Raw genomic sequence first — 27,061 nt, forward strand, 5'->3', positions numbered from 1 at the left:
TGTCCTTATTCTGAGCAGAATAAAGGATGCACACCCAGTCCCACCTAGCCGGGTGCCGGCTGATGTTACCAGAGGATTTAACATCCGTGGAAATGGAACCGGATGGAAAATTCTGGACAACCAGGGCATCTCCTGGAGAGAACACAGTATAGGCTGAGAGGATGCTTTAACAGGATATTGGCATAGGGTGAGACTCCACACTCTCTAGGGACAATAAGTAGCTGAGATGATGTCATGCAAGCAAGGCCCACTGTCCAGCTCTTGTTTTGATGGAAGAGTTTGAGCGCTGCTGTCTGAACTACCACTCTCCTCTCTCCCCTGAAAGACTGAACTTCACCTTTAAAATAATGTGAACAGATAATGTTTAAAATATCCATGTGAAGGACTTAAAGATTCCTAGGTGCCCTAACACACACGTTGGGTCCTGCCTTAGAGGGTCTAGGTAGGGGTGGTGGGTCTGAAAGCCCCAGAACCCACACCCAGAGCCCTGGGTAGAGCATTCCTCTGGAAGAGGGTGTCTCTTTGCCTGGATACAGGGAGGGTGGAGGGGGTAATGATCTACTGTCACCTTCATCTTCATCACCGTTGCATGGCTACTCTCACACGCTGCTTACTATGTGCCTGCTGCCATTCTAACCACTCTTCATATATTAACCCACGTGATTCTCAAACAACACTTACGACGTAAGTTCTGTGATGATCTCCATTCTGTAGATGAGAAGACCAAGCACAGAGAAGTCGCTTGCTTGGCCAGACACCCATCATTTTTTTTTCCTACTTGTCTGTGGCCTGGGAACCCACTTTACAAGGGAGCAGGAGGGGAATAGCCCCAAGAAACAGAAAGGCGTTCCGGAGGGGGAGGCCCTCAGAAAGGACGTGGGCCCGACCGAGGCTCGGGGTCCCCGTGAACGTGCCATCATGGAGGAACCGGATGCCTGGCCCCTGGTACCTGTATGTTTTTAGCTTTCTATTGTTTGTTTCTTGCTGGTTCTCTCTTAACATTCCGGTCACTTTGAAAGCTACAACCTGTCTGGGTCATGCCAGAGGAAACCAGGGGAGTGCTGGCCCAGAGCTCCCTGTGGTCGTGACAACAGGAGGCCCTGGGGACATGGAGACAGAGGGACCAAGCTCCCCTCCCCACCTCTGCTTCTTCTCCTGATGTCTCTTCCGCTCAACCTCAACCAACAACAGTTTCTTGTTTTCTTTACATGGTGGAAGCCTTTCCCTCCCAGGCAGGGGCTTGCCTCTATAGCACAAGTAATTTCCCCTCACATCCAGGGCAGGAAGGTCACAACACAGAGATCTTAGTGACCTTGGCGTCTGAATACATGCCCAGTTTCCCATGTAGCCAGACAGCACCCCAGAACCCTGGGAAGAGAAAAGGGCACCCAGCCTGTGCCCACTCCAGGCCCCTAGTCCCCCCTTCATCTACCTGTCACCTCTAGAGTGTGTCCTCCTGGAGGCGGGGCCCCACTTTGGGAATCCCAGAGGTTTCTCCCTTTGCTGCGTGATCTGGATACAGACAGGCAACTTCTCACAGCTTCTGTTTCCCCTTCCTTAATGTGTGAAGAATGGTATCAACTCAGGAGCAGCAGGAGTATTTGCTAAGAGTGGGTCTGTAAATAGCCTGGTAGCTCCTGGCCCACAGTGGGGTCTTCAGGCTGGGTGGGCTCTGTCCCCAGCCTAGCAGTGGGTCACTGCATGGTCCTTCCTGAAGAAAGGAGCTGGAGTGCAGTTGACAGACACCTCAACCTCGAGGTCCCAGACACACGGTGGGGTGGGGAGGCAGAGAGGAGAGTGTGGAGCCGCAGCCCCCGTTCTGAAGTCGGGGAGAGGGGTGAAGACGTCAGGCCTGGGAGCACAAGCCTCTGCCGTCCTCAGGGATCCTCGTCAATGACTCCCATTCTCCACGTGACCTAATGAACCAACCCTGGGGCCCCGGCTCCAGTCACCGTGTGAGGCTGGAGAAGTCACCTAACTTCTCTGACCATCCAGCTCACCATCTAGAAGATGCCGTGAGGACTCGGTGGGAAGATGCTTCAAAGATGCTTCTTTGAAGGACTAACACAAAGCCTGACACTTAGCGCGTGCATGCTTCGGTTATGTCCAACTCTGCTCAACCCCATGGACCGCAGCCCGCCAGGCTCCTCTGTGCATGGGATTCTCCAGGCAAGAATACAGGAGTGGGGTGCCATTTCCTTCTCCAGGGGATCTTCCCGACCCAAGGATCGAACCCGCATCGCTTACATCTTCTGCACTGGCAGGCAGGTTGTTTACCCTTAGCACCACCTGGGAAGCCCCTGGCATTTACTTAGTAAGCACCTTATAACCTGTAGTCAGGGCTGTTAAGGAGACAATCCACCCATTTTTGTGAGACTGAGCCCAGAGTGGAGAGAGGGCCTTCCTGAGAAGCCACACTCTTGAGGGGTACCAGCGAGGAGCCTGGACTCCTCACCGGATGGGAACCAGTGAGGAGCGTCTCCAGGGGAGGTGCCAGAGCACTGCGGGGGCCCAGACCTACCTCCAGGTAGACCACCCAGGGCATGACCAGCGTGGCCACCAGGAGGTCAGCCACAGCGAGGCTGACGATCAGGTAGTTGGTGGTGGTCTGCAGCGCCTTCTCGCGGGACACAGCCATGCACACCAGCACGTTGCCAAAGACGATGACGAAGATGAGCAGGGTGAGCAGCATGGCATAGTAGTTGTAGGGGGGCCTGTCAGCCTTCCCTTCGGACCCATTGAAGGGCCGGCTCCAGTTCCGGCTCTCTGGATCATCATCATACCAGGACAGGTTCAGCGGATCCATGGGGGCAGTGGGGCCACTGGGTGGCCAGGCTCTGGCCAGGAGAAACGGACACAGGGAGTGAGCAGGAGGACCTCCCAAAGCATGCTGTTACCCATGGGAGGCTCGGGGCTAACGCCCACCACTGGAGGTTACAAGAGAATTCTCCAGCCTCAGGATTTTAAGTTTGCATCCCAAAATTTTCTTGAAATATTGCAGCCTACTGCCACTCTTCTGCTAGCAGGTTCTTGCTGATGGTAAAACAAATGAGAAAGTACCATTTTTCAAAGTATAATAAAATCAATGAGCTTGAAAAGAGCTGATCATTTATTCACCCACTTATTCAACAAACAATTAAGCACATCCCATGCCCCACACAAATCCGCGAGGAGATCTAGCTTCTAGTGGTAAGAACAGAAATATGCATTCATTCCCTCTTGATTCTGTAATTGCTTATTGAACATTGTTCTGTATAATGCCAGAAACAGGCAGGAAAAAAATATACAAGGAACAATAGCCAATTAACCAAGCAATTAAATGTCTGAGTGGTAGGCGTTAGGAAATGGAATGAGGAGAGAGACACAACCTAGTTTAGGGATTCAAAGGCTTTCCTGAGGAAGTGATGTTCAACAAACACCTGCAGGGTGTTGCCAGGTAAACAGTTGGGAGCCAGGGGAAGGGTCCAGACATAGGAAACAGGTAAGCAAATGATGGAGCTGGAGAGTGGGTGCCATGTGAGAGGGATAGCATGGGATCCAGGGCAGCTGGAGCGCAGAGTTTAGAGTGAGTTGAACTGGAGGCCGCAATGGGCTTGATCCTAGAAGGTTTTATAAATCACTCCAGGAGTTTAGACTTGACCTCAAGGGCAGCAGGAGCCACATGATGAGATTTGCCTTTCAGAGAGAAGAGGCTGACTGCCATGCAGAGAATAGAAGGGTGCTGTTAAGTGGAGAGGCAGGTCACCAGCTGGGAGGCTGCAGGGACTCCAGGAAGAGTTTATGAGTGCCTTTGTGCACTGAGAGCCTTGAGAAATGGGCATCTCATCTCAGAGGGAAAAGACTTCCTGAGGGAGGCGTCATTGGAGATGAAGTAGACAGAGGAGTGAGCCAGGCAACTGAGTCCAGGGGCTATGTCCCAGCCAGAGGAAACACAATGTGGTCCCAAATAGCAATCAATTCTGCTTGGCTAAAACTGTAAAGCATGATGGAGAAGCTAGGGAAAATTAAACCAGAGGGCTCTTCATGGGGCAGAATGTGTCTTATAAGCTTGGAGTCCCTGAAAGTCCAGGTACAGAGGAATGACTCCATTGGATTTGTTTCTAGGAAAAGTTGCTGACTGTGCAGTCAGCAGGGATATTAGCAGGAAGTGAGGTTGTGACTGTAATTCAGATAAGAGATGGTGGTCCTCTGAATGATGGTGTGGGGATGAACATGGAGCGACATGTTCAGAGTCAGTAGCTAACCTGTCGATTTCATAGAATTTGATCACTGGATAGATGTGGGGTGGGAGTGGGGGTAGGCAAGTCGGGAAAGAAGGAGACGAGGATAACTTCAGATTTCTGTATTGGGCTCTGAGCGGCTTGGAGATGCTCCTTCCTGAAAAAAGAAAGCGGAGGGGCTCAGAGGCAGCAGGCATGGATGAGCTTGACAGCCTGTGTTTTGGTTGTGATTGAAACATAATGCACACATAATACAGTTGGCTTTCCTGCTAACAAAAGTGTTCCTATTTCACACAATGGAACTAAATGAACAGTACTTCAAGGCATTCCATACAAAGCTCCACAACTTCTGGGTGTTTTGCTACCCGAACGGGTTTGAAATCCAGCAGTGTATTCCAATAGGTCTGAACATGGTACTATATCCAAATCAGGGAGGAGGGCACACCAGCCTCGACGGGTCAGAGGGGCGCCCTGGAGAAGAGTCTGCCCAGCTTCACCTCGCTAACACATCTGCTCTGCCAGCTCTCAGCAGAGTGTAGATGGTGTCCAACCCAGCACCACCACTCCAGAGCCTCTTAGGGGAAAGCAAAATACCTAATTCCATGAGGAGTGACATGGAATGCCATCCTTGCAACAAGTCTTCCAGTTCCAAGGGAGCGAAGCACTGTGCCATGTGGAGGCTGCCCTCTGCAAAGCCCACTGGCTCCTCTTCCCATTTGGAGGCCACAGCAGGAGACCTGCATGTCTGTATTGATCAGGCAGCAGGGGCTGCTCCCGCTGTTCATTTACTCCATCAGCATCTATCGAGCTTGCTGGGCAGAAAGCACTGTGCCGAGCACTGTCAGGGGCCTGAGAAATCAGAGACACACTCCCTTCCCCCACGATCCTGACTGCGCCTCTGCCCTGCTCCCACCTCTTTGGTTCCTTCCTCTGTAGAGCCAGCAGCATCTGCTGGGGACTCTCAGCCCCCTGTCCCTCCCATCCCACCCATTCTCCATGCCCAACCAGACTTTCATTTCTGCAGCACGATTCTGACCCTACATATGATGACAGCTTCATCTGCCGGCAAAGGATGTGATCGTTTGCCAAGTTTTTTTCTTTTTTAGATATATTATCTCATTTACCCTCAAAATAACCTCTAAGGCTTGTAGTTCTCATCCTCACTCTACGAATCAGAAAAGTACCTGGAAAACTTCTTTCCCTTGCCCCTACTGGCTAGTCCTACATGTCTTTCAAAGCAAGCCCCTCCCAGAATCCTCCTGTCCTGGAATCTGTTCCAAGTTCTCCTGGTTGGACCATCTCCCTCCTTCCTGGGGGCTCCCAAGGCATTGCCTCATGGTTCTGTTCTGGAACATTCTCCATTCATGTGTCTATTTGGTTCATTTGTGTGTGTGTGTAAGCATCTCCAGGGTTACACCATATCTTGCTCATGCCTCATCTTATTCGTGAGATAAACAAAAAGCATACTATCTTGCTTTTCCCTTCTGACTCTTAATGATATGATTGGCAGACAGTAAGTATTTAACAGATGTTTGCAGAACTGAATCAAAGGGTGAGTCCAACTGGGAAGAAAATCCCTCCACACTTGAAATGTAACCCATCAGATCAACAAGTGACAAAGGGGAGATGCAACCCAAGAATATCATGGGTGTTACACGCTGGTCTCCAGAAGGCAGACAGAGGAAGAGGGCAACATGCAGATCTACTGGGGATACAGTGATGCTCAGGCCCCAGGGAGCATGTGTGCGTGGGCACAGCTGGAGTGTTCACAGAAGGCTTCCTGGAGAGGGGAGAACTTCAACTGAGACGTACATTATGGGTGCAATTTTGATGGCAAATGTGAGTATTGATAGGTGAGATGGGGGGCAGGGGTGGTGGCTGGGGGTAACACTTACTCCCCTTTGGTGCTGGTTACTCCACAGAGTAAGTCTTGCCAAAGGCTGGAAAGGCCTCATGCATTTAATTTTCAAATTGAACATTTATTCTTAATTGTTCTTGTAGCTTTCTGCTGATACAAATGTAACATAATTACATTGTAGAAAAAAATGGGAAAGTATGGAACATGCCTAATTACCTGTAGACCCTGCTAACCAGTGCTCAGAGTGAGCTCCAGCTTCTTCTGTGTCCTCAGCAACCTTCCTAATCGGGGCGGGGCTGACATCTCTTAACCATAGGGGCTGCCCAGCTGGCTCTCAGACTGATCTGGGATCTGGACATCAGCAAATCCACCCCCACAGGTGGGGTTTATTGGCACGAGAGACACTGCTATAACATAGGAGCTGGAGACCAGAACACCTGGGTTAAATACCAACTGTAGCTCTCCTAACTCAGGCATCTTGGCCATATTTTTTGGCTTTCCTAAGCCTCAGTTTTCCCATCTGCAAAATAGGGACAGCAGTTTTTGTTGTGAGGATTGAGTAAGGTGATGTATATGTGGCCAGCACAGGTAAACCCTCATGGAAAAATCAAACCTTTAAGAAAACAAACCAAGCAAAATAATCCAAAGGAACAAGCAATCAGACAACAAGTCTAAGACCCCCAAGAGATGAAGTGACAGGTGCTGTCCAAATGCAGCCCATCAAGGTCAGAGGACCTGCTGGGCTCCTCCTGTGACACCTGGCCGCTCATCCTTGGAAAGTGGGCACTAGACGAGGAGAAAATTCTGAGATGCAGCAGTTGAGCCCTTGGGAAGGAGTGAAGGAAAGAAAAGGTAAAGTGTATTCCCAGACTGTGGTTGCCGGATAAATCTGAAAGACCCTTGGGATGGGGTAGCAGCTGGCCTGGAAGGACCAGCTCTCCCAGGCCACTTGCTCCTCACTGGAGACTGCCGTATTTCCTAGGTTTCAAGACAGAATTAAAAGTAAAGTGCACCGTTGTCTTATGTTCCACTCGGAAAGAAGAAATGCCATCAAACTCCAATACAGCTCTTAGATGGCATTGATTGTAAAAGGCATTATGACTTCAGAGACTTTAAAATGTCGGAGAGGATTCCCGTCTTAGAATGCATAAAACAGTGACCTGCAGGCATTTCTCTGCTGGCATTTTCTCAGGAGGAATTCTCTAAGAAAACCTGCTGGTCCCCAGGCTCCCCCTGCTCCAGCTCCAGCCCCAGCCCTTCCTCTTTTCCTTCTGCCCAGGGCTTCCAGGGGCATCCGTCAGAAGATAGAACAAAGGAGAAGCCAGGCTGTGGTCTTTCTCACTCCAGAGGCACCCCTCCAATTCCTGCCCCTGCCCTGCCCCTCAAACTTCATCTGTGTCAGAGCCTGTGCCTGTTGGGGGAGAGAAGAGCTCTAGGTAAGTCTGGTCTGGCCCTGGGTCTGGAGAAGCCAGGTGAGACCAGCCAGGTGAGATCAGGGGTTCCTATAGGTGGGAAATACCACACAAAGCTGGCTCCCTGGATATGCCAGGATGGTCCACATTTCTTGCTCTTTTTTAAAAAAGAGTTAGGCTTTTTGTATAACCCAAGGAGAATTGTTCTTACAGTTAAAAGACCTCAGATAAGTAAGATCTCAAATTATTGAAAAAAATTTTTTTTTGTCAGAACAAGCATGTTGATTTGGGATTATGAGAATATGATCAACTTGCTCACCAGCCTCCACATGCCACCTCCGTCTTCCTCCCAGGTGGCACCTGCCACATGTATAAAAGCTCCAGGTTGCAGTCCCCAATCAATGTCACTCAGTGAACTCCAAACACATGCATGGTCATGGCCGCTTCTAAGCTCTTGAGGGGGTTAACTATCTGGTTCTGTCTTCTGGGAGAGGGATGGATGATCTGAGCCTGCTGCAATGGACTGAACTGTGTTCATACAAAACTCATATGAAGTCCTAACCCTCAGCGTGATCCTATTTGGAGATGGGGCCTTTGGTCATTAGAAGGTCAAGGGGGTAAGGGTCCTCAAAAGGGTAGGGATGTGTGTGTTAGTCGCTCAGTCATGTCTGACTCTTTGCGATCCCATGGACTGTAGTCTGCCAGGTTCCACTGTCCATGGGATTTCCCAGCAAAAATATTGGAGTGGGTTGCTAAGCCCTCCTCCAGGGATCTTCCCGACCCAGGGATTGAACCCGGGTCTCCTGCATTGCAGGCAGAGTCTTTGCCAAGATTCTTTCTCAGGCTCTGAGCCAACAAGAAAGCTTGAGGGTAGGGGTGGCTGCCCTTATAAGGAAAAACACCAGAGAGCTTGACCTCTTTCTCCCTGCCATGTGAGCACACAGTGAGGAGCAGCCCTCTACCAGCCAGGAAAGGAGCTCTCAGCACAGCCTGACTACCCTAGCCCCCTGGTCCCAGACTCCCAGCCTCCAGAACCATGAGAAAAGTAATTTCTCTCGTTGAAGCCCCCCAGTCTGGGTGTTTTATGAAGGCAGCCCAAACGAGCTGACAAAGACACATGCAGATACCAGGCCTCACTCACGGCCTCTTCCCCTAAGTACCATCCTCACCTGGGCAGCAAAGTGGGGCAACCACTGCTCCTGACCCCCAGCCTCACCAGCAGAGGGGCAACTGCGGGGTGTGGCAACCATGCCCTGATCTCCAGCCTCACCAGCAGAGGGGCAACTGTGGGGTGTGGCAACCATGCCCTGACCTCCAGCCTCACCAGCAGAGGGGCAACTGCGGGGTGTGGCAACCATGCCCTGACCTCCAGCCTCACCAGCAGAGGGGCAACTGCGGGGTGTGGCAACCATGCCCTGACCTCCAGCCTCACCAGCAGAGGGGCAACTGTGGGGTGTGGCAACCATGCCCTGACCCCTAGCCTCACCAGCAAAGGCTTCCAGGTGTGCTCTAGCATCACCTGGGCTCTTCTTCCTTAACTGCCTTAGTGTGGGGGAAAGTGGAGGGAGCCAGGAGCAAGGGGAGACCCCATCTATGTGGGTGCCTGCACGCCTCTGGCCGGCAGAGTGCTAGAGCTCACCCGGGCCTCGTGTGTCTTCAGGACTCACTGCCCCACCCCTCGTAGAAGGCCAAAGACCTACTGAAAGATCTTTCAGAATCATCCACGCTGGTGGTCAGCACCGCACCATCGTGCGTGCATGCTATGTCACTTCAGTTGTGTCTGACTCTTTGCGACCCCATGGATTGTAGCCTCCTCTGTCCATGGGATTCTCTGGACAAGAATACTGGAGTGGGTTGCCATTTCCTACTCTAGGGGATCTTCCCAACCCAGGGATCAAACCGGAGTCTCTTATGTCTCCTGCGTTGGCAGGCAGGACCTCTCCATCAAGTTCTCCCTAATGGCCAGTCTGACTCCAGCCTGGTGTGATACCTGCTGTCTTCAGAGTCTCCGAAGCAGAGCTTCCTCAGGAGATGTCTAGGAGGATGGAGCTGCATGGGGCAATCAGAGCAAGTGGACTGTGGACCTGGGCTTGTCCAGCCCCCAGGGCCTCTGCCATTACACTACCAGCTTTCTGACCGTTAGCATTTTGTATGTGTGCTCTAATTTGAAAATATGCTAGCTCTCAAGCTGAGAAGTGCTCTATGAGCCCAGACAGCCACCTGGGGATGAACTGGCCCACCGAGAGGGCCCAGGCCAGCAGCCCACCAGGCTCAGACCCGCCCTGCCCAGGGGTGGGAAATGGGCAGACAGGGTGGCTGGGAGGAGGGCTGAGCTACAGGTCACTTTCCAGCCTGTAAACAGAAACAGCTTCTAAGAGGTCTGTTGGAAGAGGGAAAACTCCTCTGAAGCTCCACAGTCCGAGGCTGATGCCTCAGCCTGATATTTTCCTCTCAGGAAGGACGGAGAGGCAGTGGTCGCCCTGGTCCCTAGCCCAGCAGGGGGAGGGCAACAGGGTCAGTCTGCTAGGGTGCCTGGGACCCTGGAGGAGAGCTGGAGGCGTCGGGGAGGAGAGGGGCGAGGATGGGGAGGAGAGGGGCGAGGATCCTGATCTCTGGTTTGGATTCCATCCACCAGCGAAACTCCAGGGCACGGGCTGGGAGGAAGGGGTGAGGAACGCTCGGCAACCTGTTTCCCGGCTGCGTCCTCCCCTGGGAGGTTGGCATTTGAAGGAGTCAAATTGTCGAATTAAAATTTAACAATTCCTTACCGGGCTCGATGGCGGGTGAGACACTGCTGTCTTAAACACATCATTTTTCCCTCTTTTCTGAGACTTGAAGCATTTCAATGAAAAAGAAGGGGGGCGGGAGGTGCTTCGCATTTGCATCTCAAAAGCAGCTTGCTGGCGCTGGGTGGGAACTGGGAGTGAGTGGTAAGGGGGCTCCTCCCCACAACCCCAGTGACTCAGGTCACCCTCTGTGCCTCCAGACCAAGGTCCAGGCTGTGACTTGAGGTGGGCACTTCTCCAGCTCCTCAGGCAGCTCTGGGAAGGAAGGGTGGGAGGGGAAGGGGGGGAGAAGCCCCCACCCCAACTCCATTCCTTCCTTCTCCAAAGGAAAAAGGAGAAGAGTCCCTGAACAAGGCCTCACTTACTGACCCTGGAGAGCGGCCTCTGCAGGGCAGGAGGTGCCCAGGGCCCGAGGACAGGCAGCCTCAAGAGCCTTCCACACCCAGATCTTAGGAAGGCTGGCATGGAGCACTGACAGGTGCAGTCCCGTCTTACCTGGAAAGGCTAAGGAGCAGAAAGGCTGCTGAGCTGGGGGAGGGGGTGGGACGGTGGGGAAGAGTCTTTGGGATGGGGGAGGGCAGAAGGAGTGGAGATGGAGGCATACTGGGGAGAAGAATAGGGGAGACTGAGTTGTGGGGCTGGTGCAATGGGTGAATGAATGCTGCTCCAGGGCTCAGCCTCTCCTGGCCTTGAGCACCTTTCCCAGCATCCCAGGCCCACACGCACAGGGGAGCTGGGTGGTGAGGCTGCGAGTCTGTCAGGCAGCAGCAGCTGGAAGACAGAATCCCAGTTGCTTTTCTGCAATTGTTGGAGAGGGACCCTCCGGGGCTCAGACAAGGTCCAGCTCCCAGAAATTCCTAGGTTCTCCCCATGGCTGCCCACGTGGCTGCCTCCCTCCTCCCAGAAACTCAGTGCTGCTTGTAGGGGGACAGATCTGGACTGCTATCAGGAGCCATAAAGAAGGCTGAGCCCCAAAGAATCAGTGCTTTTGAATGGTGGTACCAGAGAAGACTGTTGAGAGTCCCTTGGACTGCAAGGAGATCAAACCAGTCAATCCTAAAGGAAATCAACCCTGAATATTCATCGGAAGGACTGCTGCTGAAACTGAATACTTCGGCCACCTGATGTAAAGAACTGACTCATTGGAAAAAACTCTGCTGCTGGGAAAGATTGAGGGCAGGAGGAGAAGGGGGGCAACAGAGGATGAGATGGTTGGATGGCGTCATCAACTCAATGGACATGAGTTTGAGCAAACTCCAGGAGATTGTGAAGGACAGGGAAGCTTGGCGTGCTGCAGTCCATGCAGTCGCAAAGAGTTAGATGTGACTGAGCAACTGAACAATAACAAACAAGGAACCTTGTTTGGGAAAAGGTTTAGTGGGTAAACCCGTCTGCAGTGGCCTAGGGGGAGGGGAGGCCACACTGACCCCACCCCCTAGTGCTCCTCCAAGCTTTCAAGCTTCCCTGGCCCAACCCAGAGTCCCACAGGGCAGCTCGGCAGCAGAACTCAGACCGCTTATCTGTGGGGAGAACTGCCCAGGGCTCCTTAGAGTGTGTGCAACAACTTGGGGGAAGCCCTCCCATCCCTGCTGTCCCGCTGTGTCTGGTCCCACCCAGCTGGAGCCAGGAGGGTGGGCCTTTGAGGGCCTTCAGTTACCCCACCTCTAAAGTTGGTGAGCTGGTCCCACTCTGCCCTGGAGTTACACGTGGTCAGGCATCATCTCCCACCTCAGAGCCAACAGAAGCTACCCCGGGACGCTCACTCACTCAACATCAGTTCACCAGAGCCTCAGACTGAACTTGCAGTGTCTCCTGTCCTTCCCTGCTCAGCCCTCCCACCCAGGCTCAGGACCCCTTCCTGGCTCAGGTCCTCCTCCTTCTCACCCTTCGGGGCAGCCCCTCCCCAGCAAGGCTCCCTGATGCTCCAGCACAGAGCCATCCTGTTACTTCAAGCTCTCCCGGTGCACATGCTCCTTGGTGGCATTATCACAGGTAAAATTAAGCTGTTACTTATCTGATTATTTATTTGGTGTCTGTTTTTGCCAAAGTGTGGGCTTCACCAGTGTACAACTCACATCTGTCTCGACTCAGCGTGGCTTTCTCGCCTCCCAACACGGCGCCTGGCTACGCCAGGTGCGCCTTAAATGTCTGAGAGGAGTCTACGGAAGGTAGTGCTTCACTCCGGTGTGAAGGAGTCAGCCCCTTGGTCTTTCTCTACCCTGGTTGTTGTTTCTCCCCTGGATTCTCCTCAAGGGGTACCCAGGAGCCTCCTTTGAGATCGCTCCCTGGCCCCCTGGGTCCCAGTCACAAGGTAGCTGGGGTTAAATGTCCAGATGGTTGGGGAGTCATCCATGTAGGCCATCCGTGATCACACAGGTTTAAGAAGCATTGAAAGAAAAAAGAGAACACCCCATGAAGGTGAGTGTAGGTGTGTCTGGAGATGGGTGGGGAGATTCTACAGAATTCTGTAGAAAGGGGAGCACAGAGGCTGGAGGGGAGGGCTTCTGGTCTACCGGAAGGCCTGGGGACCCAGGGTTTGGCGGCGGCATCCAGACTAGCGCCCCCTGTGGGTGTGAAGTCACAGCCGGCCAAGGCGGTAGCCAGGAGTCAGCTCCTCACTGAGCACCAGCCGGAAGCTCTAAAGCCTTCCCAGGGCACGCAGGGCACGGCTGAGGGCCAGCCCATCCGAGGAACTGCAGTGGGGGTGGGGGCGTCCCAGGGAGAGGCACCCACAGCTCCCATAGCTGGGGAAGGGGGCCTCTGAGTAAAAGCAGGAGACCAGAGCAGAACGCAACCAGCCGCCTCCTCTCTGAGGCTTCCTCCCGGACGCCCCCTCTGAGGTTCCGCATCTCCCCAAGGCGGCCAGCGTCCCTGGGCCTGGCCGCGTGTCCCTGGGTCTGAAGTGCTGGGAGAGGCCGTCAGGGCATCGTGGCCTCGCCCCAAGTCTCCTGGGGGCTGGGCCAGGGTCCCTATGTCTAACAGAAGAGAGAAGGGCGCATGCGGGAACGGATCTCTGCCTGACAACCCCGTCTCTGTGGATTTTGATGGCTCCGTAAAAAAAAAAAAAAAAAGTCTCCTCACAAACTGTCAAAGTGTCACAAATTAATTAACTGTTAGCTGGAGTGACTCAGTGTGGGGAGAGGGTGGGGAGTGGGGGGCGGCGGCACCGTTCTCTGCCTGCTCTGCCTTTTGATGAAAAAACTTCTCAGCGCTCAGCAGTGCCGATCCCTGGGGGAGCTCACACGCAGAAGGGCAGGTGGGAAGCCAGGCAGCAGTTGTGGGGTTCTGGGTCCCGACCCTGTGGGGACGAAACCTCCAGAAGCTGCTCAGGAAGTCTAAAGTCAGAAGGCAGTCCACAGGCTGGCTCTGTTTTCCGTTTTCCTTCCTCTTCCTCCTTAAGCTTCCCCCAGGAAGAAAAGAATTGGGAAATGGAGCTCGGTTCGCCCCCCGGGGCCGGGCTGGGTCACCCGAGTTCAGTGGGCAGGACCCCACTTAGCTGCCGAACTCAGCAGCAGGAGCTGGAGAGGAAGGACGACCGGGCCTCAGACCAGCCTCCTTGACCTTTACTTTAATTTCAGGAAAGAATTGAGAAAACATGCTCTTGAAAGTCAAGAGGGAGACAAATCCTGAACCTTATTGCTCTAGAAGGATGAAAAACAATCCTCGCTATCTGGTAGAAAATTGTTCTGCTTTATGAAAAGGCGTCCCTGTTCGTAAAAACAGAGAGAGCGACCAGTCCAAATAAAAGCCCACATCCGTCATGTGCTGGAGACCGCCTGGAAGCCCCTCTCCCAACTCCCCCCATCCTTCAGCCCCAGCGGGCTGGCTCAGGGGACACCAAGGACATTTCTTTTCCACAAAGGATAAAGCCCTTTCTGAATGGGGGTGGGGGGTTGGGTGTGGTGGCAAGCAAGCTATAACTTCAGGACTCCCAGGCAAATAGCTGTTTGGCGTCTGTATCTCAAAGACGAATGGAGGGTAAAACTTCACCACAGGAATGCAATCAGCAAAATCCAGATTGTGGAAAATGAACCAGAACAAATGGTATGGTTTCTTCCAAAATTAAATTGCAAGGACACAATAGAAAAAGCTGGGGGTGGGGAGAGAGCCTTCATAATAACAGAAACTTAAACGCCTATCAGCCAATTGCAACGTGTGGACCTTACTGGAATCTTGATTCAAAAGAAACCAACTTTTTGTGACGTTCATGAGACAACTGAATATTTAAAGAGTACATTTTGGATGATATTAAGGAGTTACTGATAACAAGTTTTAGCTGTGGCGATGGCATTCCAGTTCATCGCTTTAGAGCCCTTATCTTTTAAAGAAACACACTTGAGATACTTACAGTTGAAATTATATGATGCCTGGGATTTATCTGATGAGATGGAACAGATGAAACAAAATCCACTGTAAGCTGATTATGGCTAAAGCTGGGTGATGGATACATTGAGGTTCATTATATTATTCTTTCTAATTGTGTGCATATTTACAATATTCTATAACTGTTTTTTAAAAATCTAACTTTCTCTTTAGCTCTCATCACCCACTTTCCCCCAAAACAACATGGATATAAACCAGCCTTCCCATCCTGCTCCCTTATTATAAATGCTGACTTCCTTTCTTGCTGGGGGTGGGGGGGCCCGATAGACTGTCTCCTTTTCCCCATCACTGCTGTGCCCTGTCCAGGACAGCTGGAGAGCTGGGACCCTTCTTTGATCTAATGGGCTATCTCCTTTTCACAGAGGGCAATGGCTCTGCTGGTAGGGACAGGAGGTAAGAGTGGACGCCCACTTTAATGACAAACATAGCCACTGCTACTGTTGCTGCTGCTAAGTCGCTTCAGTCATGTCCGACTCTGCGAGACCCCATAGACAGCAGCCCACCAGGCTCTGCCGTCCCTGGGATTCTCCAGGCAAGAACACTGGAGTGGGTTGCCATTTCCTTCTCCGATGCATGAAAGTGAAAAGTGAAAGTGAAGTCGCTCAGTTGTGCCCGACTTGTAGTGCCCCCATGGACTGCAGCCTACCAGGCTCCTCCATCCATGGGATTTTCTAGGCAAGAGTACTGGAGTGGCTTGCCATTGCCTTCTCCGAGCCACAACTGAACTCCTATTCTATGCCAGTCACCGTGTGAAGCACCAACCACATGCATTCATTTAACCCGCACAGCAGCTCTATGAGATTAGATACTATTTCCATGTTGCAGACCAAGTAACAGGCACAGAGAGGGTAATTCGCCCAAGTTCACCCAAGCGCAGTGCTTTATGCACACAGGTGTATCTGCCTACAGGACCAAGGCTCCGCTCCTTATACCAGGGGATGAGTCTGGGTCGATAACTTCACCAGGCTATAAGGGCTCAGACTGAAGCCCACAGGAGCCCCTCAGAGCCCTCTCAGCCTTACAAAGAGGGAAGATGCAGTCCCAGCCTCACCCGTGTTTCCTCAGAGTCCTGACTGCCTTTAGGCAACCGGATGCTTTCCAGAAAACAGCACTCTAGAGGTCTCCAGAGCATTAGGCTGCCTGGACCAAGTGAGGCAGAGGAAGACAGACACGCTGGATTCTGCATGGCAGGGAAGAGTGTCGACTGCCTCCAGGCTCATCCCTCTGGGCCAGGGCACCCCACCTTCCTCCTGTCCTTCCTGTGTTTCCTTTCCTTCCATGGGGTGGGGCACTGCGGGTCCAGGCCTCCAGTGCCCCCTTCCACTCCCCCAGCCCCGCCCCGGGCTGCTGGCACCTCACTCAGGGGAGGGGCGCACCACACAGTCACAGAAGGCAGTGGGGGGCAGTTTTCCCGCTGCAGCAAAAGGCTGGGGGTCTCAAATAGAGCCTCACCTTCCTCTCCCACAGGACAGCAGTAGATCAGAAGGGCAGTGTCAGTGATGGGCACAGAGCCTTGATGGTGAGCTGTGTGCCCACTGGTACTGCGTTACCCTCCCCCATCCCTGTCCTCAACATTAAGGTTTTTTTAAGCAGTGATGACCGGAGAAGAAAGAGGAGGGGCTTCCTTCTATCCTGACGGTTGAAGGAGAGCAGCCAGGTTGGCCTGGTTGTTTTTAATCAAACAGATAGACCTGGGTTTCAGTCTCATTTCCAATATCTGCGAGCACTGTGGCCTTGACAATGTCATAACTCTGGGCCTCGGTTTTCTTATCTGTAAAATGGGGACAATAAATCCCTCCTCATTGGAGTGATTGTGAAATTAATGTAGAAAATGCAAAATGAAGGGGTCAAGAAGAGGCTCAATAATCAGAAACTAGTATCACTGTTGGGAGCAGGGGTAGGGGGTGTGAAACTCTGCCAGGTCCCAGCAAAAGGGTCTCCTCTGGGCCAAAGACTATGTTAAAGGCTCAGTGCGTCTCATTTAAGCTTCAAAATAATCCATGAGGAAGGGGGTCTCACCCTGTTTTAGGGCCACGCAGGGCAGCGCTGCTGCTGTCAGTGCCTACCGATACCACTAGCCAAAGACCCACGCTGCAACGAGTGCCCTTGAGAGAAAGAGACCTCCTACTTCTCAATGGCCCCCAATCCTCTGAACACTCTGGAGGGACTCCAGTCACAGCCAACATTTGGTTCCCACCAACCAGCCCTGTCGGAGAAGGCAATGGCACCCCACTCCAGTGTTCTTGCCTGGAAAGTCCCATGGATGGAGGAGCCTGGTGGGCTGCAGTCCATGGGGTCGCGAAGAGTTGGACATGACTGAAGCGACTTAGCAGCAGCAGCAGCAACCAGCCCTGAGCTAAAAGCCATGAGATGTTGGGGACACCTGGCAGGCGACCTTGGTTACAATCTTCTCAGGGTGTCCCACATGGATCTGCAGCCACCTTGACTTCAAGGAAAAACTCTAGTTGGCCAGGAACCTTCCTGATAAATACTATGGATAAAACAGCTATGGGCTGTCTCAACTCTCTAAGGCAGAGGTGGGCCAGGCATCCAGTGAGACCTTAGGGACTCTGAGAGTCCACCATCAGCACTGGATTATTTCATCCACCTGCTGGAGTCTGACAGGCAGAAAAATAATCCAGTTCCCTTAGATGAGCTACTTCCCTAATTCTCAATTTAATAATAGATAATTTAACGAGAGCAGTCATACCTGAAATAATCATGTAAATTGATATATTTCAAAGTGTCCTACAAAGTCTAAAGCCCTATAAAATGTTAGCGAACTATTAGCACTTCAACCTAGACCTCCATTTGTCATCTGTAAATTGATCCCACAGACATCCCCACTAGAGAGTTGGGGGCTGATACGATTCACTCGCTGTTGTACATGTTCTTTGGTACTTCCTGGCTTCGGTGTCTGTTCAGTCTCTGTAATGGGTCTGTGAAGCCTGCAGGGCAGAGGTTGTCTTAAACCCATGTATATCCTTAGCATCTACTGAGAAGGACATGCGTGCGTGCCTGCTCAGTCGTTCAGTCGTGGGACACACTCTCTGCAATTCCATGGTCAGTAACCCACCAGGGTCCTCTGTCCATAGGCTTTCCCAGGGAAGAATACTGGAGTGGGTTGCCATTTGCCTCTCCTAGCGATCTTCCTGACCCAAGGATCGAACCCGGGTCTCCTGAGTCTCCTGCCTTGGCAGGCGGATTCTGCACTGCTGCACCACCTGGGGAGCCCCTATTGAGAAGGATACCAGCTTGCTAAGAGTTAATGCATGTCGGTAGGGCTGGTGGGCGTTGACAGCAATAGTGCAGCTCTAAAACACAGTGAGACCCCCTTTCCTGTGGGGTTATTTTGAAGGTTAAATGAGATACATCAAGCCCTTAGCATAGTCTCTAGCCCAGAGGAGACATTCAGTTGTTCCTATTCTCTTGACGGGGAAAAAAGTGTAGAATATTGAATTTTGACTGTCAAAGAAATCTTATCTAATATAGTCCCTTTATTTTACAGATCAAAAAACTAAGACCCAGAAAAGTGAAAAAACTCACCCAAGTTCACGAAGCTGGTGGTTTTCATTACCAGGATTGCCATTAAGGTCTCTAGATCGGCCCCCAGCTTGACCTTACATGGCCTCCGTGGCTCCTACAAAGGGCTCAATAAATAGCAGGTATTAGCTACCATCATGACCTCTATGATCGTCATCAGCTAGTCAGCTAAAGAGACTCTGGAGGCTCTGTATCTCTCCTCAGTCTAACCTGAGTTTATCCAGTTTCTTGTGTATGCTCATCTCCCCTAGAGATATGTCAGCAGAGATAAGCAACAGCAGGCATCCAGGAGTATAGATCCCGGATGTATAGATGACATCCTGCTCATGTGCCTGCTCAGCTGTCTATACATCCAGTCTATACATCTGCACATTCAGTCCCCACTCAGCCCGTTCACCCTGGAAATAATCCTTTTTTTATAAGTGTTGCTCTCTAAGCCTGACATTCTGCTCTTGCCTTCCCCTGGATATTGATGAAGGCTTGTACATCGCAGGTTACATGCTCATGGACTGTGTCCTGAACATCTGTTCAGGGAACAGCCTGGGGCCATAGGGTGTGTTAGGTTTCTTTGTGTGATGCTGCTCCTTGAGACGACTTTTAGGGGAGGCTTTTCTGTTCTAAATTCCGTGGACAGAGGAGCCTGGCAGGCTACAGTCCATGGGGTTGCAAAGAGTGGGCCACAACTGAGCATGCGCACACACACACACACACACACACACACACACACACACACATTCTTCCCCAGGAGTCCAAGGAAAGGGCTGAATTTCTGGCTTTGCTGCTCAGCAGCCTGACAAGGCCAAGGCTGGAGACAACAGCAGAAGCCAATAACCCGGGTCCAGGAGGGATGTGTGAGATAGAGGATTCCCAGGGGGCAGAGCTGCTCTGCCACAAAGGATGAGGGATGTGACCAGAAACCCTGCTCAGCTGGGAACCCACCTATGGAGTCAGGAGACAGAGGAAGGGAGGGAAGGAGAGACACACGGAGAAGGTGCCCCTTGGGGAAGTCACTAAGGAAACACCTCTGGCTGGAGTTCTCACTCTAGCTTCTGATCCTGAGAGTATCTGAGGCGGAACACAAATACTTTCGGTCTTGTCTTAGGACTCCTGGGACACAGAGCAGCTAAGTTTTCTCAGCCCAACAGGGCAAACAACACAACGTCGCTAATCAAACTTCCCGTGCACCCACCCTATTTGATAAATCTGCCAGCCTTTTGATGCACTAAGTGAAGATGAATTAGCAGTCATGAGGCTGTGACAGCTCCCCGAGCTCTGATGGCTGTGGCAGGAGGGAGGGGAAGTTCTCCTCGGGGATTAGTTGGAGCTGCCAAGTTCATGAAAATAACCCACTGATGCCAAGGCACCTCAGCTTCTCCCCACAAGCCTCGTGCTGTCACACACTAAATCACTGTCCAAGAAGTCTAACCTGCTGGGTATCCAAGAAACAGAGTTGGCTCTCTTCCTCCAAATGAGCCGCATGCCATAAGCCCCGGCCAGAACATGCCAGAACGTCCGGTTGCCGAAAGGCACCCAGGACTCCGAGGAAACACAGATATGGCCTGGACTGCATCTTCCCTCTTTAGAAGGCTGTGAAGGGTCCGAGGGCCTCCTGTGGGCTCCAGCCTGAGCCCTAAGAGCCTGGTGAAGTAAGACTCCGGACACACTCATGATGGAAGCCTGTCTGCAGGGAAATAAAGGCAGCTGTCTCCTGGGGGCCTCTAGGGCTTGGTCCCACAGAACTCACTCCTCGCTCTAGACCCAGACTCACCCCCTGGTATAAGGAGCCTGGGTCTTGTAGGCAGATACAGCTGTGTGCATAAGCCACTGTGGTTGGGTGACGTTGGGTGAGTTACTCTCTCTGTGCCTATTTCTTCATCTTAACATGGAAATAGTATCGAATCTCACAGGGCTGCTGTGCAGATTAAATGAATGCATGTGGTTGGCGCTTCACACAGTGACTGGCATAGAATAGGAGTTCAGCAGTGGTTCTGTCTGTCATTAAAGTAGGTGTCCACCCCCACTTCCTGTCCCTAACAGCCGAGCCATAGTCCTCTCTGAAAGGAAGGAGATAGCCCATTAGCCCAACAAAAAGTCCAGAACACACCAGAACATGCCAGAACATGCCAGAACACAGGATCCATCTATTTTGTTGTATGGGAAAAGTGAAAGCTGGCAATGGCCGGCTGGTAAAATCCTTTCTAGTCACAAGTTTGCCGACTCCTTGGTTATGTTTCTGCCAGCCCAGCAACAGAGACCCAGTACTGGCTAGCTAACCTTTTCATACCAGAAGTTGCCAACTGGCAGCCTTGGGCCACATTTGGTTTGCAGATAGGTTTTGTTGGGCTTACATTGCATTGTTGAAAGATTGCAACTTGTGTCCAATATTTAAACTTTGCAGATGTCACATGAAAATACAGGTTCTCATCAAAAGAATCACTGGATTTTGGAAACACTGGGTCAGCATTCTCACAAGGGAACAACAAGCTGGGGTCAAAGAGGCGGCCCCCTTTACACCGAGTACCCAGTAACTAAAGAAAGTAGTGGCCCTGCCCAGCCAGAGGAGGGGCCAGCTTTGGGGAAGAGACTGTCTCTGCACTCCAAGGATGGAGGGGGCGGCGGGAGCTACATCCCTACTCTCTGCTCCTCACCCCCTGCGTTCTCCCAACTCATCCCAGTTTGCAAGGGGCCAGGCCCCAAGGCTTTGGCAGAGCTCCCCTCCTCCCCCTCCTTCCCCCTTCCAAAGAGTTGGGCACAGCGCCCACCAATCTCATTTATTTATTTGGCTGTGCCCAGTCTTTGTTGCTGCACACAGACTCTTTAGTTTGGGCATGTGGGTTCTAGTTCCCTCAACAGGGATCGAATCCAGGCCCCCTGCGTTGGGAGCATGGAGTCTTAGCCGCTGGACCATCAGGGAAACCCCCTCATCAAGCCTTGCAACCCTGCACCCAGCTGGTGTCACTCAGGTTACGTTTCTTTCCAGGCCGCACATACATTTAAGTTTGCAGCCCCTGTTTTATAACAGTATCTGGGGTAACTGAGTTGCAGAGACATTGCTGAACTGTACAGACTGGTCTGAACAGTACTCTAGGATCTCCCCACCTGATCCTCACCCTTAAGCCTGGTGGCTGCAGGAAGATGGGAACCCTCAGGGCTGGGGAGGCTTTAGGAAACACCAGTGCTATTTGGACAAAGCTGAGATTTTCCTACCACTCCTCGCTCTGCCTGAAGGCTTCCGTGTTCTTGCTGGAGGCCCTTGTTTCTGAAGCACAGCCTCTCTTGGGGCCCTTTCTGCCCAGCTGATATTCGAACTGACACCGTAAAACAAATCCCTCTCCCCCAAGTCTGCCTTGGCTTTAGACTTTCTGTGATTGATCATCTAATTACACTTGCGGCCCAGGAAGCGGTAATCTCTATGGCAAATGGGGTGCATATCACAGGCTGAGACAAAACATTCCATCTTCCTGGCATGTGGCAAACCGAGGTCTGTAGTTTGCCTCATGTACCAGCATGACAGCCACGCCGCTACTGAGCTAGAAGAGGTGCCCGCAAGGTATCTCCGCTGACTTCTTCACTCTGTGAAGTGCTGGGCTTCCCCAAGGGAAGACTGGTTCTGTCGCCCCACCCTCCTCCCTTATCTGTTAATTCTAACAAATACACCAGGGTTTAGTTGTTGGAGGGGAGGGTTTAGTTGTTGGGTCCTGTCCCCTCCAGGGAGGATGCTAATGACAGTGAACAGCTGGTACCATCTGCATCCTTGTCAGAGAACACTACCATCTTGAGTTCCTTGAGAGGATGATGCTCAGTGATCCCTGCTTCTTCAAACTCCATTCTCACCTGTGGTCTCTGATGCCACCTCCTCCAAGAAGCCTTCCATGATCTGCTTTAAGGGAGGATTACTTGTTTATTCCTCTTCAATTTCACAAATCAGATCAGATCAGATCAGTCGCTCAGTTGTGCCCGACTCTTTGCGACCCCATGAATCGCAGCACGCCAGGCCTCCCCATCCATCACCAACTCCCGGAGTTCACTGAGACTCACGTCCATCGAGTCAGTGATGCCATCCAGCCATCTCATCCTCTGTCTTCCCCTTCTCCTCCTGCCCCCAATCCCTCCCAGCATCAGAGTCTTTTCCAATGAGTCAACTCTTCGAATGAGGTGGCCAGAGTACTGGAGTTTCAGTTTTAGCATCATTCCTTCCAAAGAAATCCCAGGGCTGATCTCCTTCAGAATGGACTGGTTGGATCTCCTTGCAGTCCAAGGGACTCTCAAGAGTCTTCTCCAACACCACAGTTCAAAAGCATCAATTCTTCGGCGCTCAGCCTTCTTCACAGTCCAACTCTCACATCCATACATGACCACTGGAAAAACCATAGCCTTGACTAGACGGACCTTTGTTGGCAAAGTAATGTCTCTGCTTTTGAATATGCTATCTAGGATTTCACAAATAGGATTTTTTTTTCTTTTTGGCATCTGTGGTATCAAAACCTGCAAGTCTGTGTCTTCTCATCTCCTGTGCTCTTTCAAGGCAAGGTCTGTATCTTATTCCTCTTTTGTACCACCAGCATCTGGGACATGCTAGCCCTGAAGTGGGAGCCCCACAAGTAACAATGAAATTAAGATGAAAGATCGTGTGCTTTATCTGAGGGGGGTGGATAATTTTAGTTTTATTTACTTTTTAAATAAGAAATACATCGATGTGATTCAAAGTTCAAAATGTATAAAGGATTAACAGTGAAAGGCCTTTGGTCCTCACTGTCTAACAAACCACTCCAAAATAGTGGTTTAAAAACAGTATTGACAGAGGTTCCCTGATGGCTCCGTGGTAAGGCATCCACCTGCCAGTGCAGGAGTCACGGGTTTGATCCCTAGTTTGGGATGATCCCACATGCGGAGGAACAACTAAGCCCATGTGCCACAACTATTGAGCCTGAGGTCTAGAGTCCAGGGGCCACAACCACTGAATTCCAGAAGCCTGGGAGCCCTAGAGCCTATGCTCTGCAGCAAGAGAAGCCACCATAATGAGAAGCCCGAGCACCGCAACTCTAGAGCAGCTCCCGCTCGTAGCAACTAGAGAAAGGCCTGCACAGCAAGGAAGACTCAGCACAGCCAGAAATAAATAAATAAACAGACTCATTTAAGAAAAGCAGTAATGATGTCATTAGTTACTAACAAAGCTGGTGAGTCCGTGGGTCAGTTCCCCTTCAGGGTCTCTCATGCAATTACTGTCAGAAAGTGCCTGGATGTGGGTCGTCTCGAAGTTTTCTTCACTTACAGGTCTGGTGCTGGAGCTAGGAAGATTCAAGCAGCTGGGGCTTCTAGGGCATTTCTCTTCTCTCCCTCCTTGAGGGACTGTCCTATGGGAAGCCTGCAAATACCTCAGAGACATTCCAAATGCTGCCTTGGACCTCACGCAGCACCACTTCCACTGCATTCTACTCATCAGGGAAGTCACAAAGGCCCCCCAAGCTCCAAGAGGAAGGGCGTGGATTCCACCTCTTGATGGGAAGAGGGCCAGAAAGATCATATACTTTGAAAGCTCTCCAAGACCCTCCACGCTGCTGGCCCATTGAATTAGTTCTCACTCTCAGGAAAAGATGCTGACTGGTACCCATGGCACACAGCATGTCCACTGTAGGAACCCATGCTCTGCGACTCTCCCTGCACACCTGGGGAGCTGTCTGCTTTCCCGGCACATCTGTTCCCAAACCCACCCATGCTAGTTTTCCTTCTAATTGCCATTAATCTAATTCACTGTTTAATAAACAATAAAGCATGAATACCAAATTAAAATACTGATTCCATAAAAACTAATTTGAATGGACTGGGGACATTTTTTGATAAAGAAAAATTGCTTTAAAAAAATACTGACTAGCTATGTGTGAATAAGATAACACAAAAAATTCTGAAATCCAGGAGTCTACATTTATATTCTTTTGTAAGTTTAAATCTTTGCTCTGCTTTTAAAAATAAAAGTAAAAATACTGGAAGTTGTAGCTAAAGCATTATGGGGATATAATGCAAATAAGATGAGGCAAAACTCTAGTAGGAGGATTCATACTCAAAGAAAAAACTCAAAATATATACCAAAAGCCTGGTAAATTAATGGACATAAATATTCTAAGGTACAATGAAATGTCTGACGTATCATTTTTAATGCATCTTCTCTTTAATGAAGTTTTTCAATTGGCCGATCAACCATGCTGGGCAAGAGGGCTTCTGCTGTGTAAAGGGGTGAGAATGGACTTCCTTGTCTTGTTCCTGATCTTAGACGAAATGCCTTCAGCTTTTCACCATTGAGTATGATGCGAGCTGTAGGTTTCTTGTATATGGCCTTTATAATGTTGAGGTAGATTCCCTCTATGCCCATTTTCTGAAGACTTTTTTTTAAAATCATAAATGGGTACTAGTAGTAATAGTGTTAGCCGCTCAGTCGTGTCCGACTCTTTGCGACCCCATGGACTGTGGCCCACCAGGCTCCTCTGTCCATGGGATTATCCAGGCAAGAAGACTGGAATGAGTTGCCATTTCTTTCTCCAGGGGAATCTTCCCAAACCAGGAACAAATTCACATCTCATGCATCTCCTGCACTGGCAGGTGGATTCTTTACTGCTGTGCCACGTGGAGCCTGCCATTTAATTATAGCACTGAACAAACTTTACTTTCTTAGTTTTGATCATTGTGCTGTGGCTAGATAGAACGCTAACATTAGGGGAAGCTAGGTGGAAGGCAGAAGAGAACTCTCTGTACTACTTCTGCAACTCTTCAGAAAGTCTAAAATTATATCAACCAAAAACAGGCGTCCAGGTGTGGAGTGTTGCATGGTCAGATGGGTGGCATCTCCAGTACCCAGGTGTCTGGCTGAAGGGGCACGGCCATAGCTCCCACCAGCAGACAGGAGGTCAGAACTCCTCCTAAGCAAAGAGGAGGTCCCCCATCCATTTCTCCTTGGATGCAGCACAGACAGAGAGTCAGGCCCACAGAGGGTCAACAATGTACGCACAGTCCCAGCTGGAAGGCGGTGGAAGCAGGTCTCCACCCAAGGTCAGCTTGTCCCCAGAGGCTGTGCTGGATACAGAGACGCTGAGAGTTGCCTGGCTTGGAGGCGCTTCCCAGCCAAGGCTCCGGTGCCTTTCCAGGGGCCTCAGTCTGTGAGTTCCAGTGAGTTGCCCACTGTCCTGATCCAGGAAGTTTTTCTCTCTGCCTGTCCTCCGTTCCTCCTCCTGGGCCTTCCTGGATTGCTTCTGCTGGGACATGTGGACTCTGCTTCACACACAGGAAGCAAATGGACAGTCTTAGCTCCAGTTCCGCCTGGAACTGCTCTCTGAGCCTGAGGTCCACGGATCCCACCCTTAATTACCCAGGCACCCTCGCCGTCCAAGTGTTTTTTATAATCATTTCTGCTGAGAAAACCATTGTCTACCCCTGTGTCATGGAGGGTCAGAAATGGGACTGCTGAAAGTGCTAGAGAAAATGGGTTCTCATTTACAACAACAACAACAGTCATAGTAATAGCAGCTACTGTTTCTTGACTGTTGACTGTGTACTCAGTACTGTGTTGCACACTTTACACTCCTTTTTCCTAATTCTTAAAACCACCTTAAGGAGTAAATTCTATTAATTCTTTCATTACAGACGAAGCAGGGGAGTCTAAGGGAGTCACAATTAGCACGGTGGGTAAGTGAAGCCTGGGTGTGTCTAGTAGCAGAGTCCCTCTTGTCCACTGGGCTGTGAAGCCCCTACCAAGTGCTTGGAAAGCAAGACACTCAGAGGTTTTACCCGTCTCACCACTCGGCCTCACAGGAGTCCTCCAGAGTCAGTACAACAACCCCACTTCACAACATAGGTTTAGGCAAGTCATCGTGAAAATAAGAAGAATCAGGTAGCATTTATCATGCCAATGTGTGAAGACAGAAAGCAGAATGCCATTTCTCCTGGAATAAGGTGCTGCTGGTGGTGCTAGAGGTAAAAAACATACCTGCCGATGCAGGAGACTAAGAGATGTGGGTTCGATCCCTGGGTCAGGGAGATCCCCTGGAGGAGGGTATGGCAACCCACTCCAGTATTTCTGCCTGGAGAATCTCATGGACAGAGGGGCCTGGCAGGCTGCAAGGCATGGGGTTGCACAGAGTCAGACACAACTGAAGTGGCTTAGCACACATGCACACACGGTTCTCGCCTGTCATTCCCCCCAGAAACTTCCTGACCACCACACAGCTGGTAAATGACAGATCTGGAGTTCTCAGCCAGGTCCCTTGGCCTCCCCAAAAGCCCACACTTCTTCTGCCATCATCAAAGCCAGGCCTCAGGCCACTGGTTGGTAAAGCACAACCAAACTGAAGGAAGCCCTGGGAGCTGTGTTGTCATGGGGGCACCATTTAGGAAGTGGGTGTCTGTGAAGGTGATGATGTCACTACAGTGAGCCATGCTCTCTGTGTTCTGAAGTGGGAGAAGCTCCACGGGACCATCCACACGGTCCCCTCTGCCTGCCCGCCTGCTGCTCATGCTGACGGGCTGGGGTCACAGAACCCCGACTGGCCTCCTGTGATCCCATGGCAGCCTGGACTGCAGCAGAGCTAGAACACTGAGCTGACACAGATCTGTGCAGAAGCCCTCAGAACCCACCGGGATGGACCCGGTAGCATGTCACAGCCCTTGAAAGTCCAAACTCTGCTCCAGCCTCCAAAGATAGCAGCCTTTCCCCCACACCCGGGGCCTGGACCGGGAGCAGCATGGGCCAAGGGCCGGAGACCCACTCCCAGCTCAGGAACGTTCCGTTCCTCTGTCCCCGTGTTTGTGCCCACTGCTCTGCGCTGGCAAGTGCATGGCTTTGAGAGGCTGTTTTTAACGATCGTAAAATCG

The 27,061-nt window shown here is 51.3% G+C and overlaps 1 protein-coding gene across 2 annotated transcripts in view; it reads right to left on the reverse strand.

Moving 5' to 3' along the window:
• Positions 1-27,061, reverse strand: part of DRD2 (dopamine receptor D2) — a 71,028-nt gene that overhangs the window by 10,158 nt on the left and 33,809 nt on the right. The window contains exons 1-2 of one of the 2 annotated variants that reach the window (XM_061440340.1): positions 18,206-18,282; positions 2,522-2,837 (exon numbers count right to left, since the gene is read on the reverse strand). In XM_061440340.1, the coding sequence (XP_061296324.1) occupies positions 2,522-2,806 (285 nt within the window). In that variant the 5' untranslated portion in view covers positions 2,807-2,837; positions 18,206-18,282. Of the gene's footprint in view, positions 1-2,521; positions 2,838-18,205; positions 18,283-27,061 lie in introns of those variants that run through there. The other variant, XM_061440339.1, reaches the window with a different exon arrangement.

This window comes from Bos javanicus, chromosome 15 (assembly GCF_032452875.1).
Source record: "Bos javanicus breed banteng chromosome 15, ARS-OSU_banteng_1.0, whole genome shotgun sequence".
Lineage (NCBI taxonomy): Eukaryota > Metazoa > Chordata > Mammalia > Artiodactyla > Bovidae > Bos > Bos javanicus.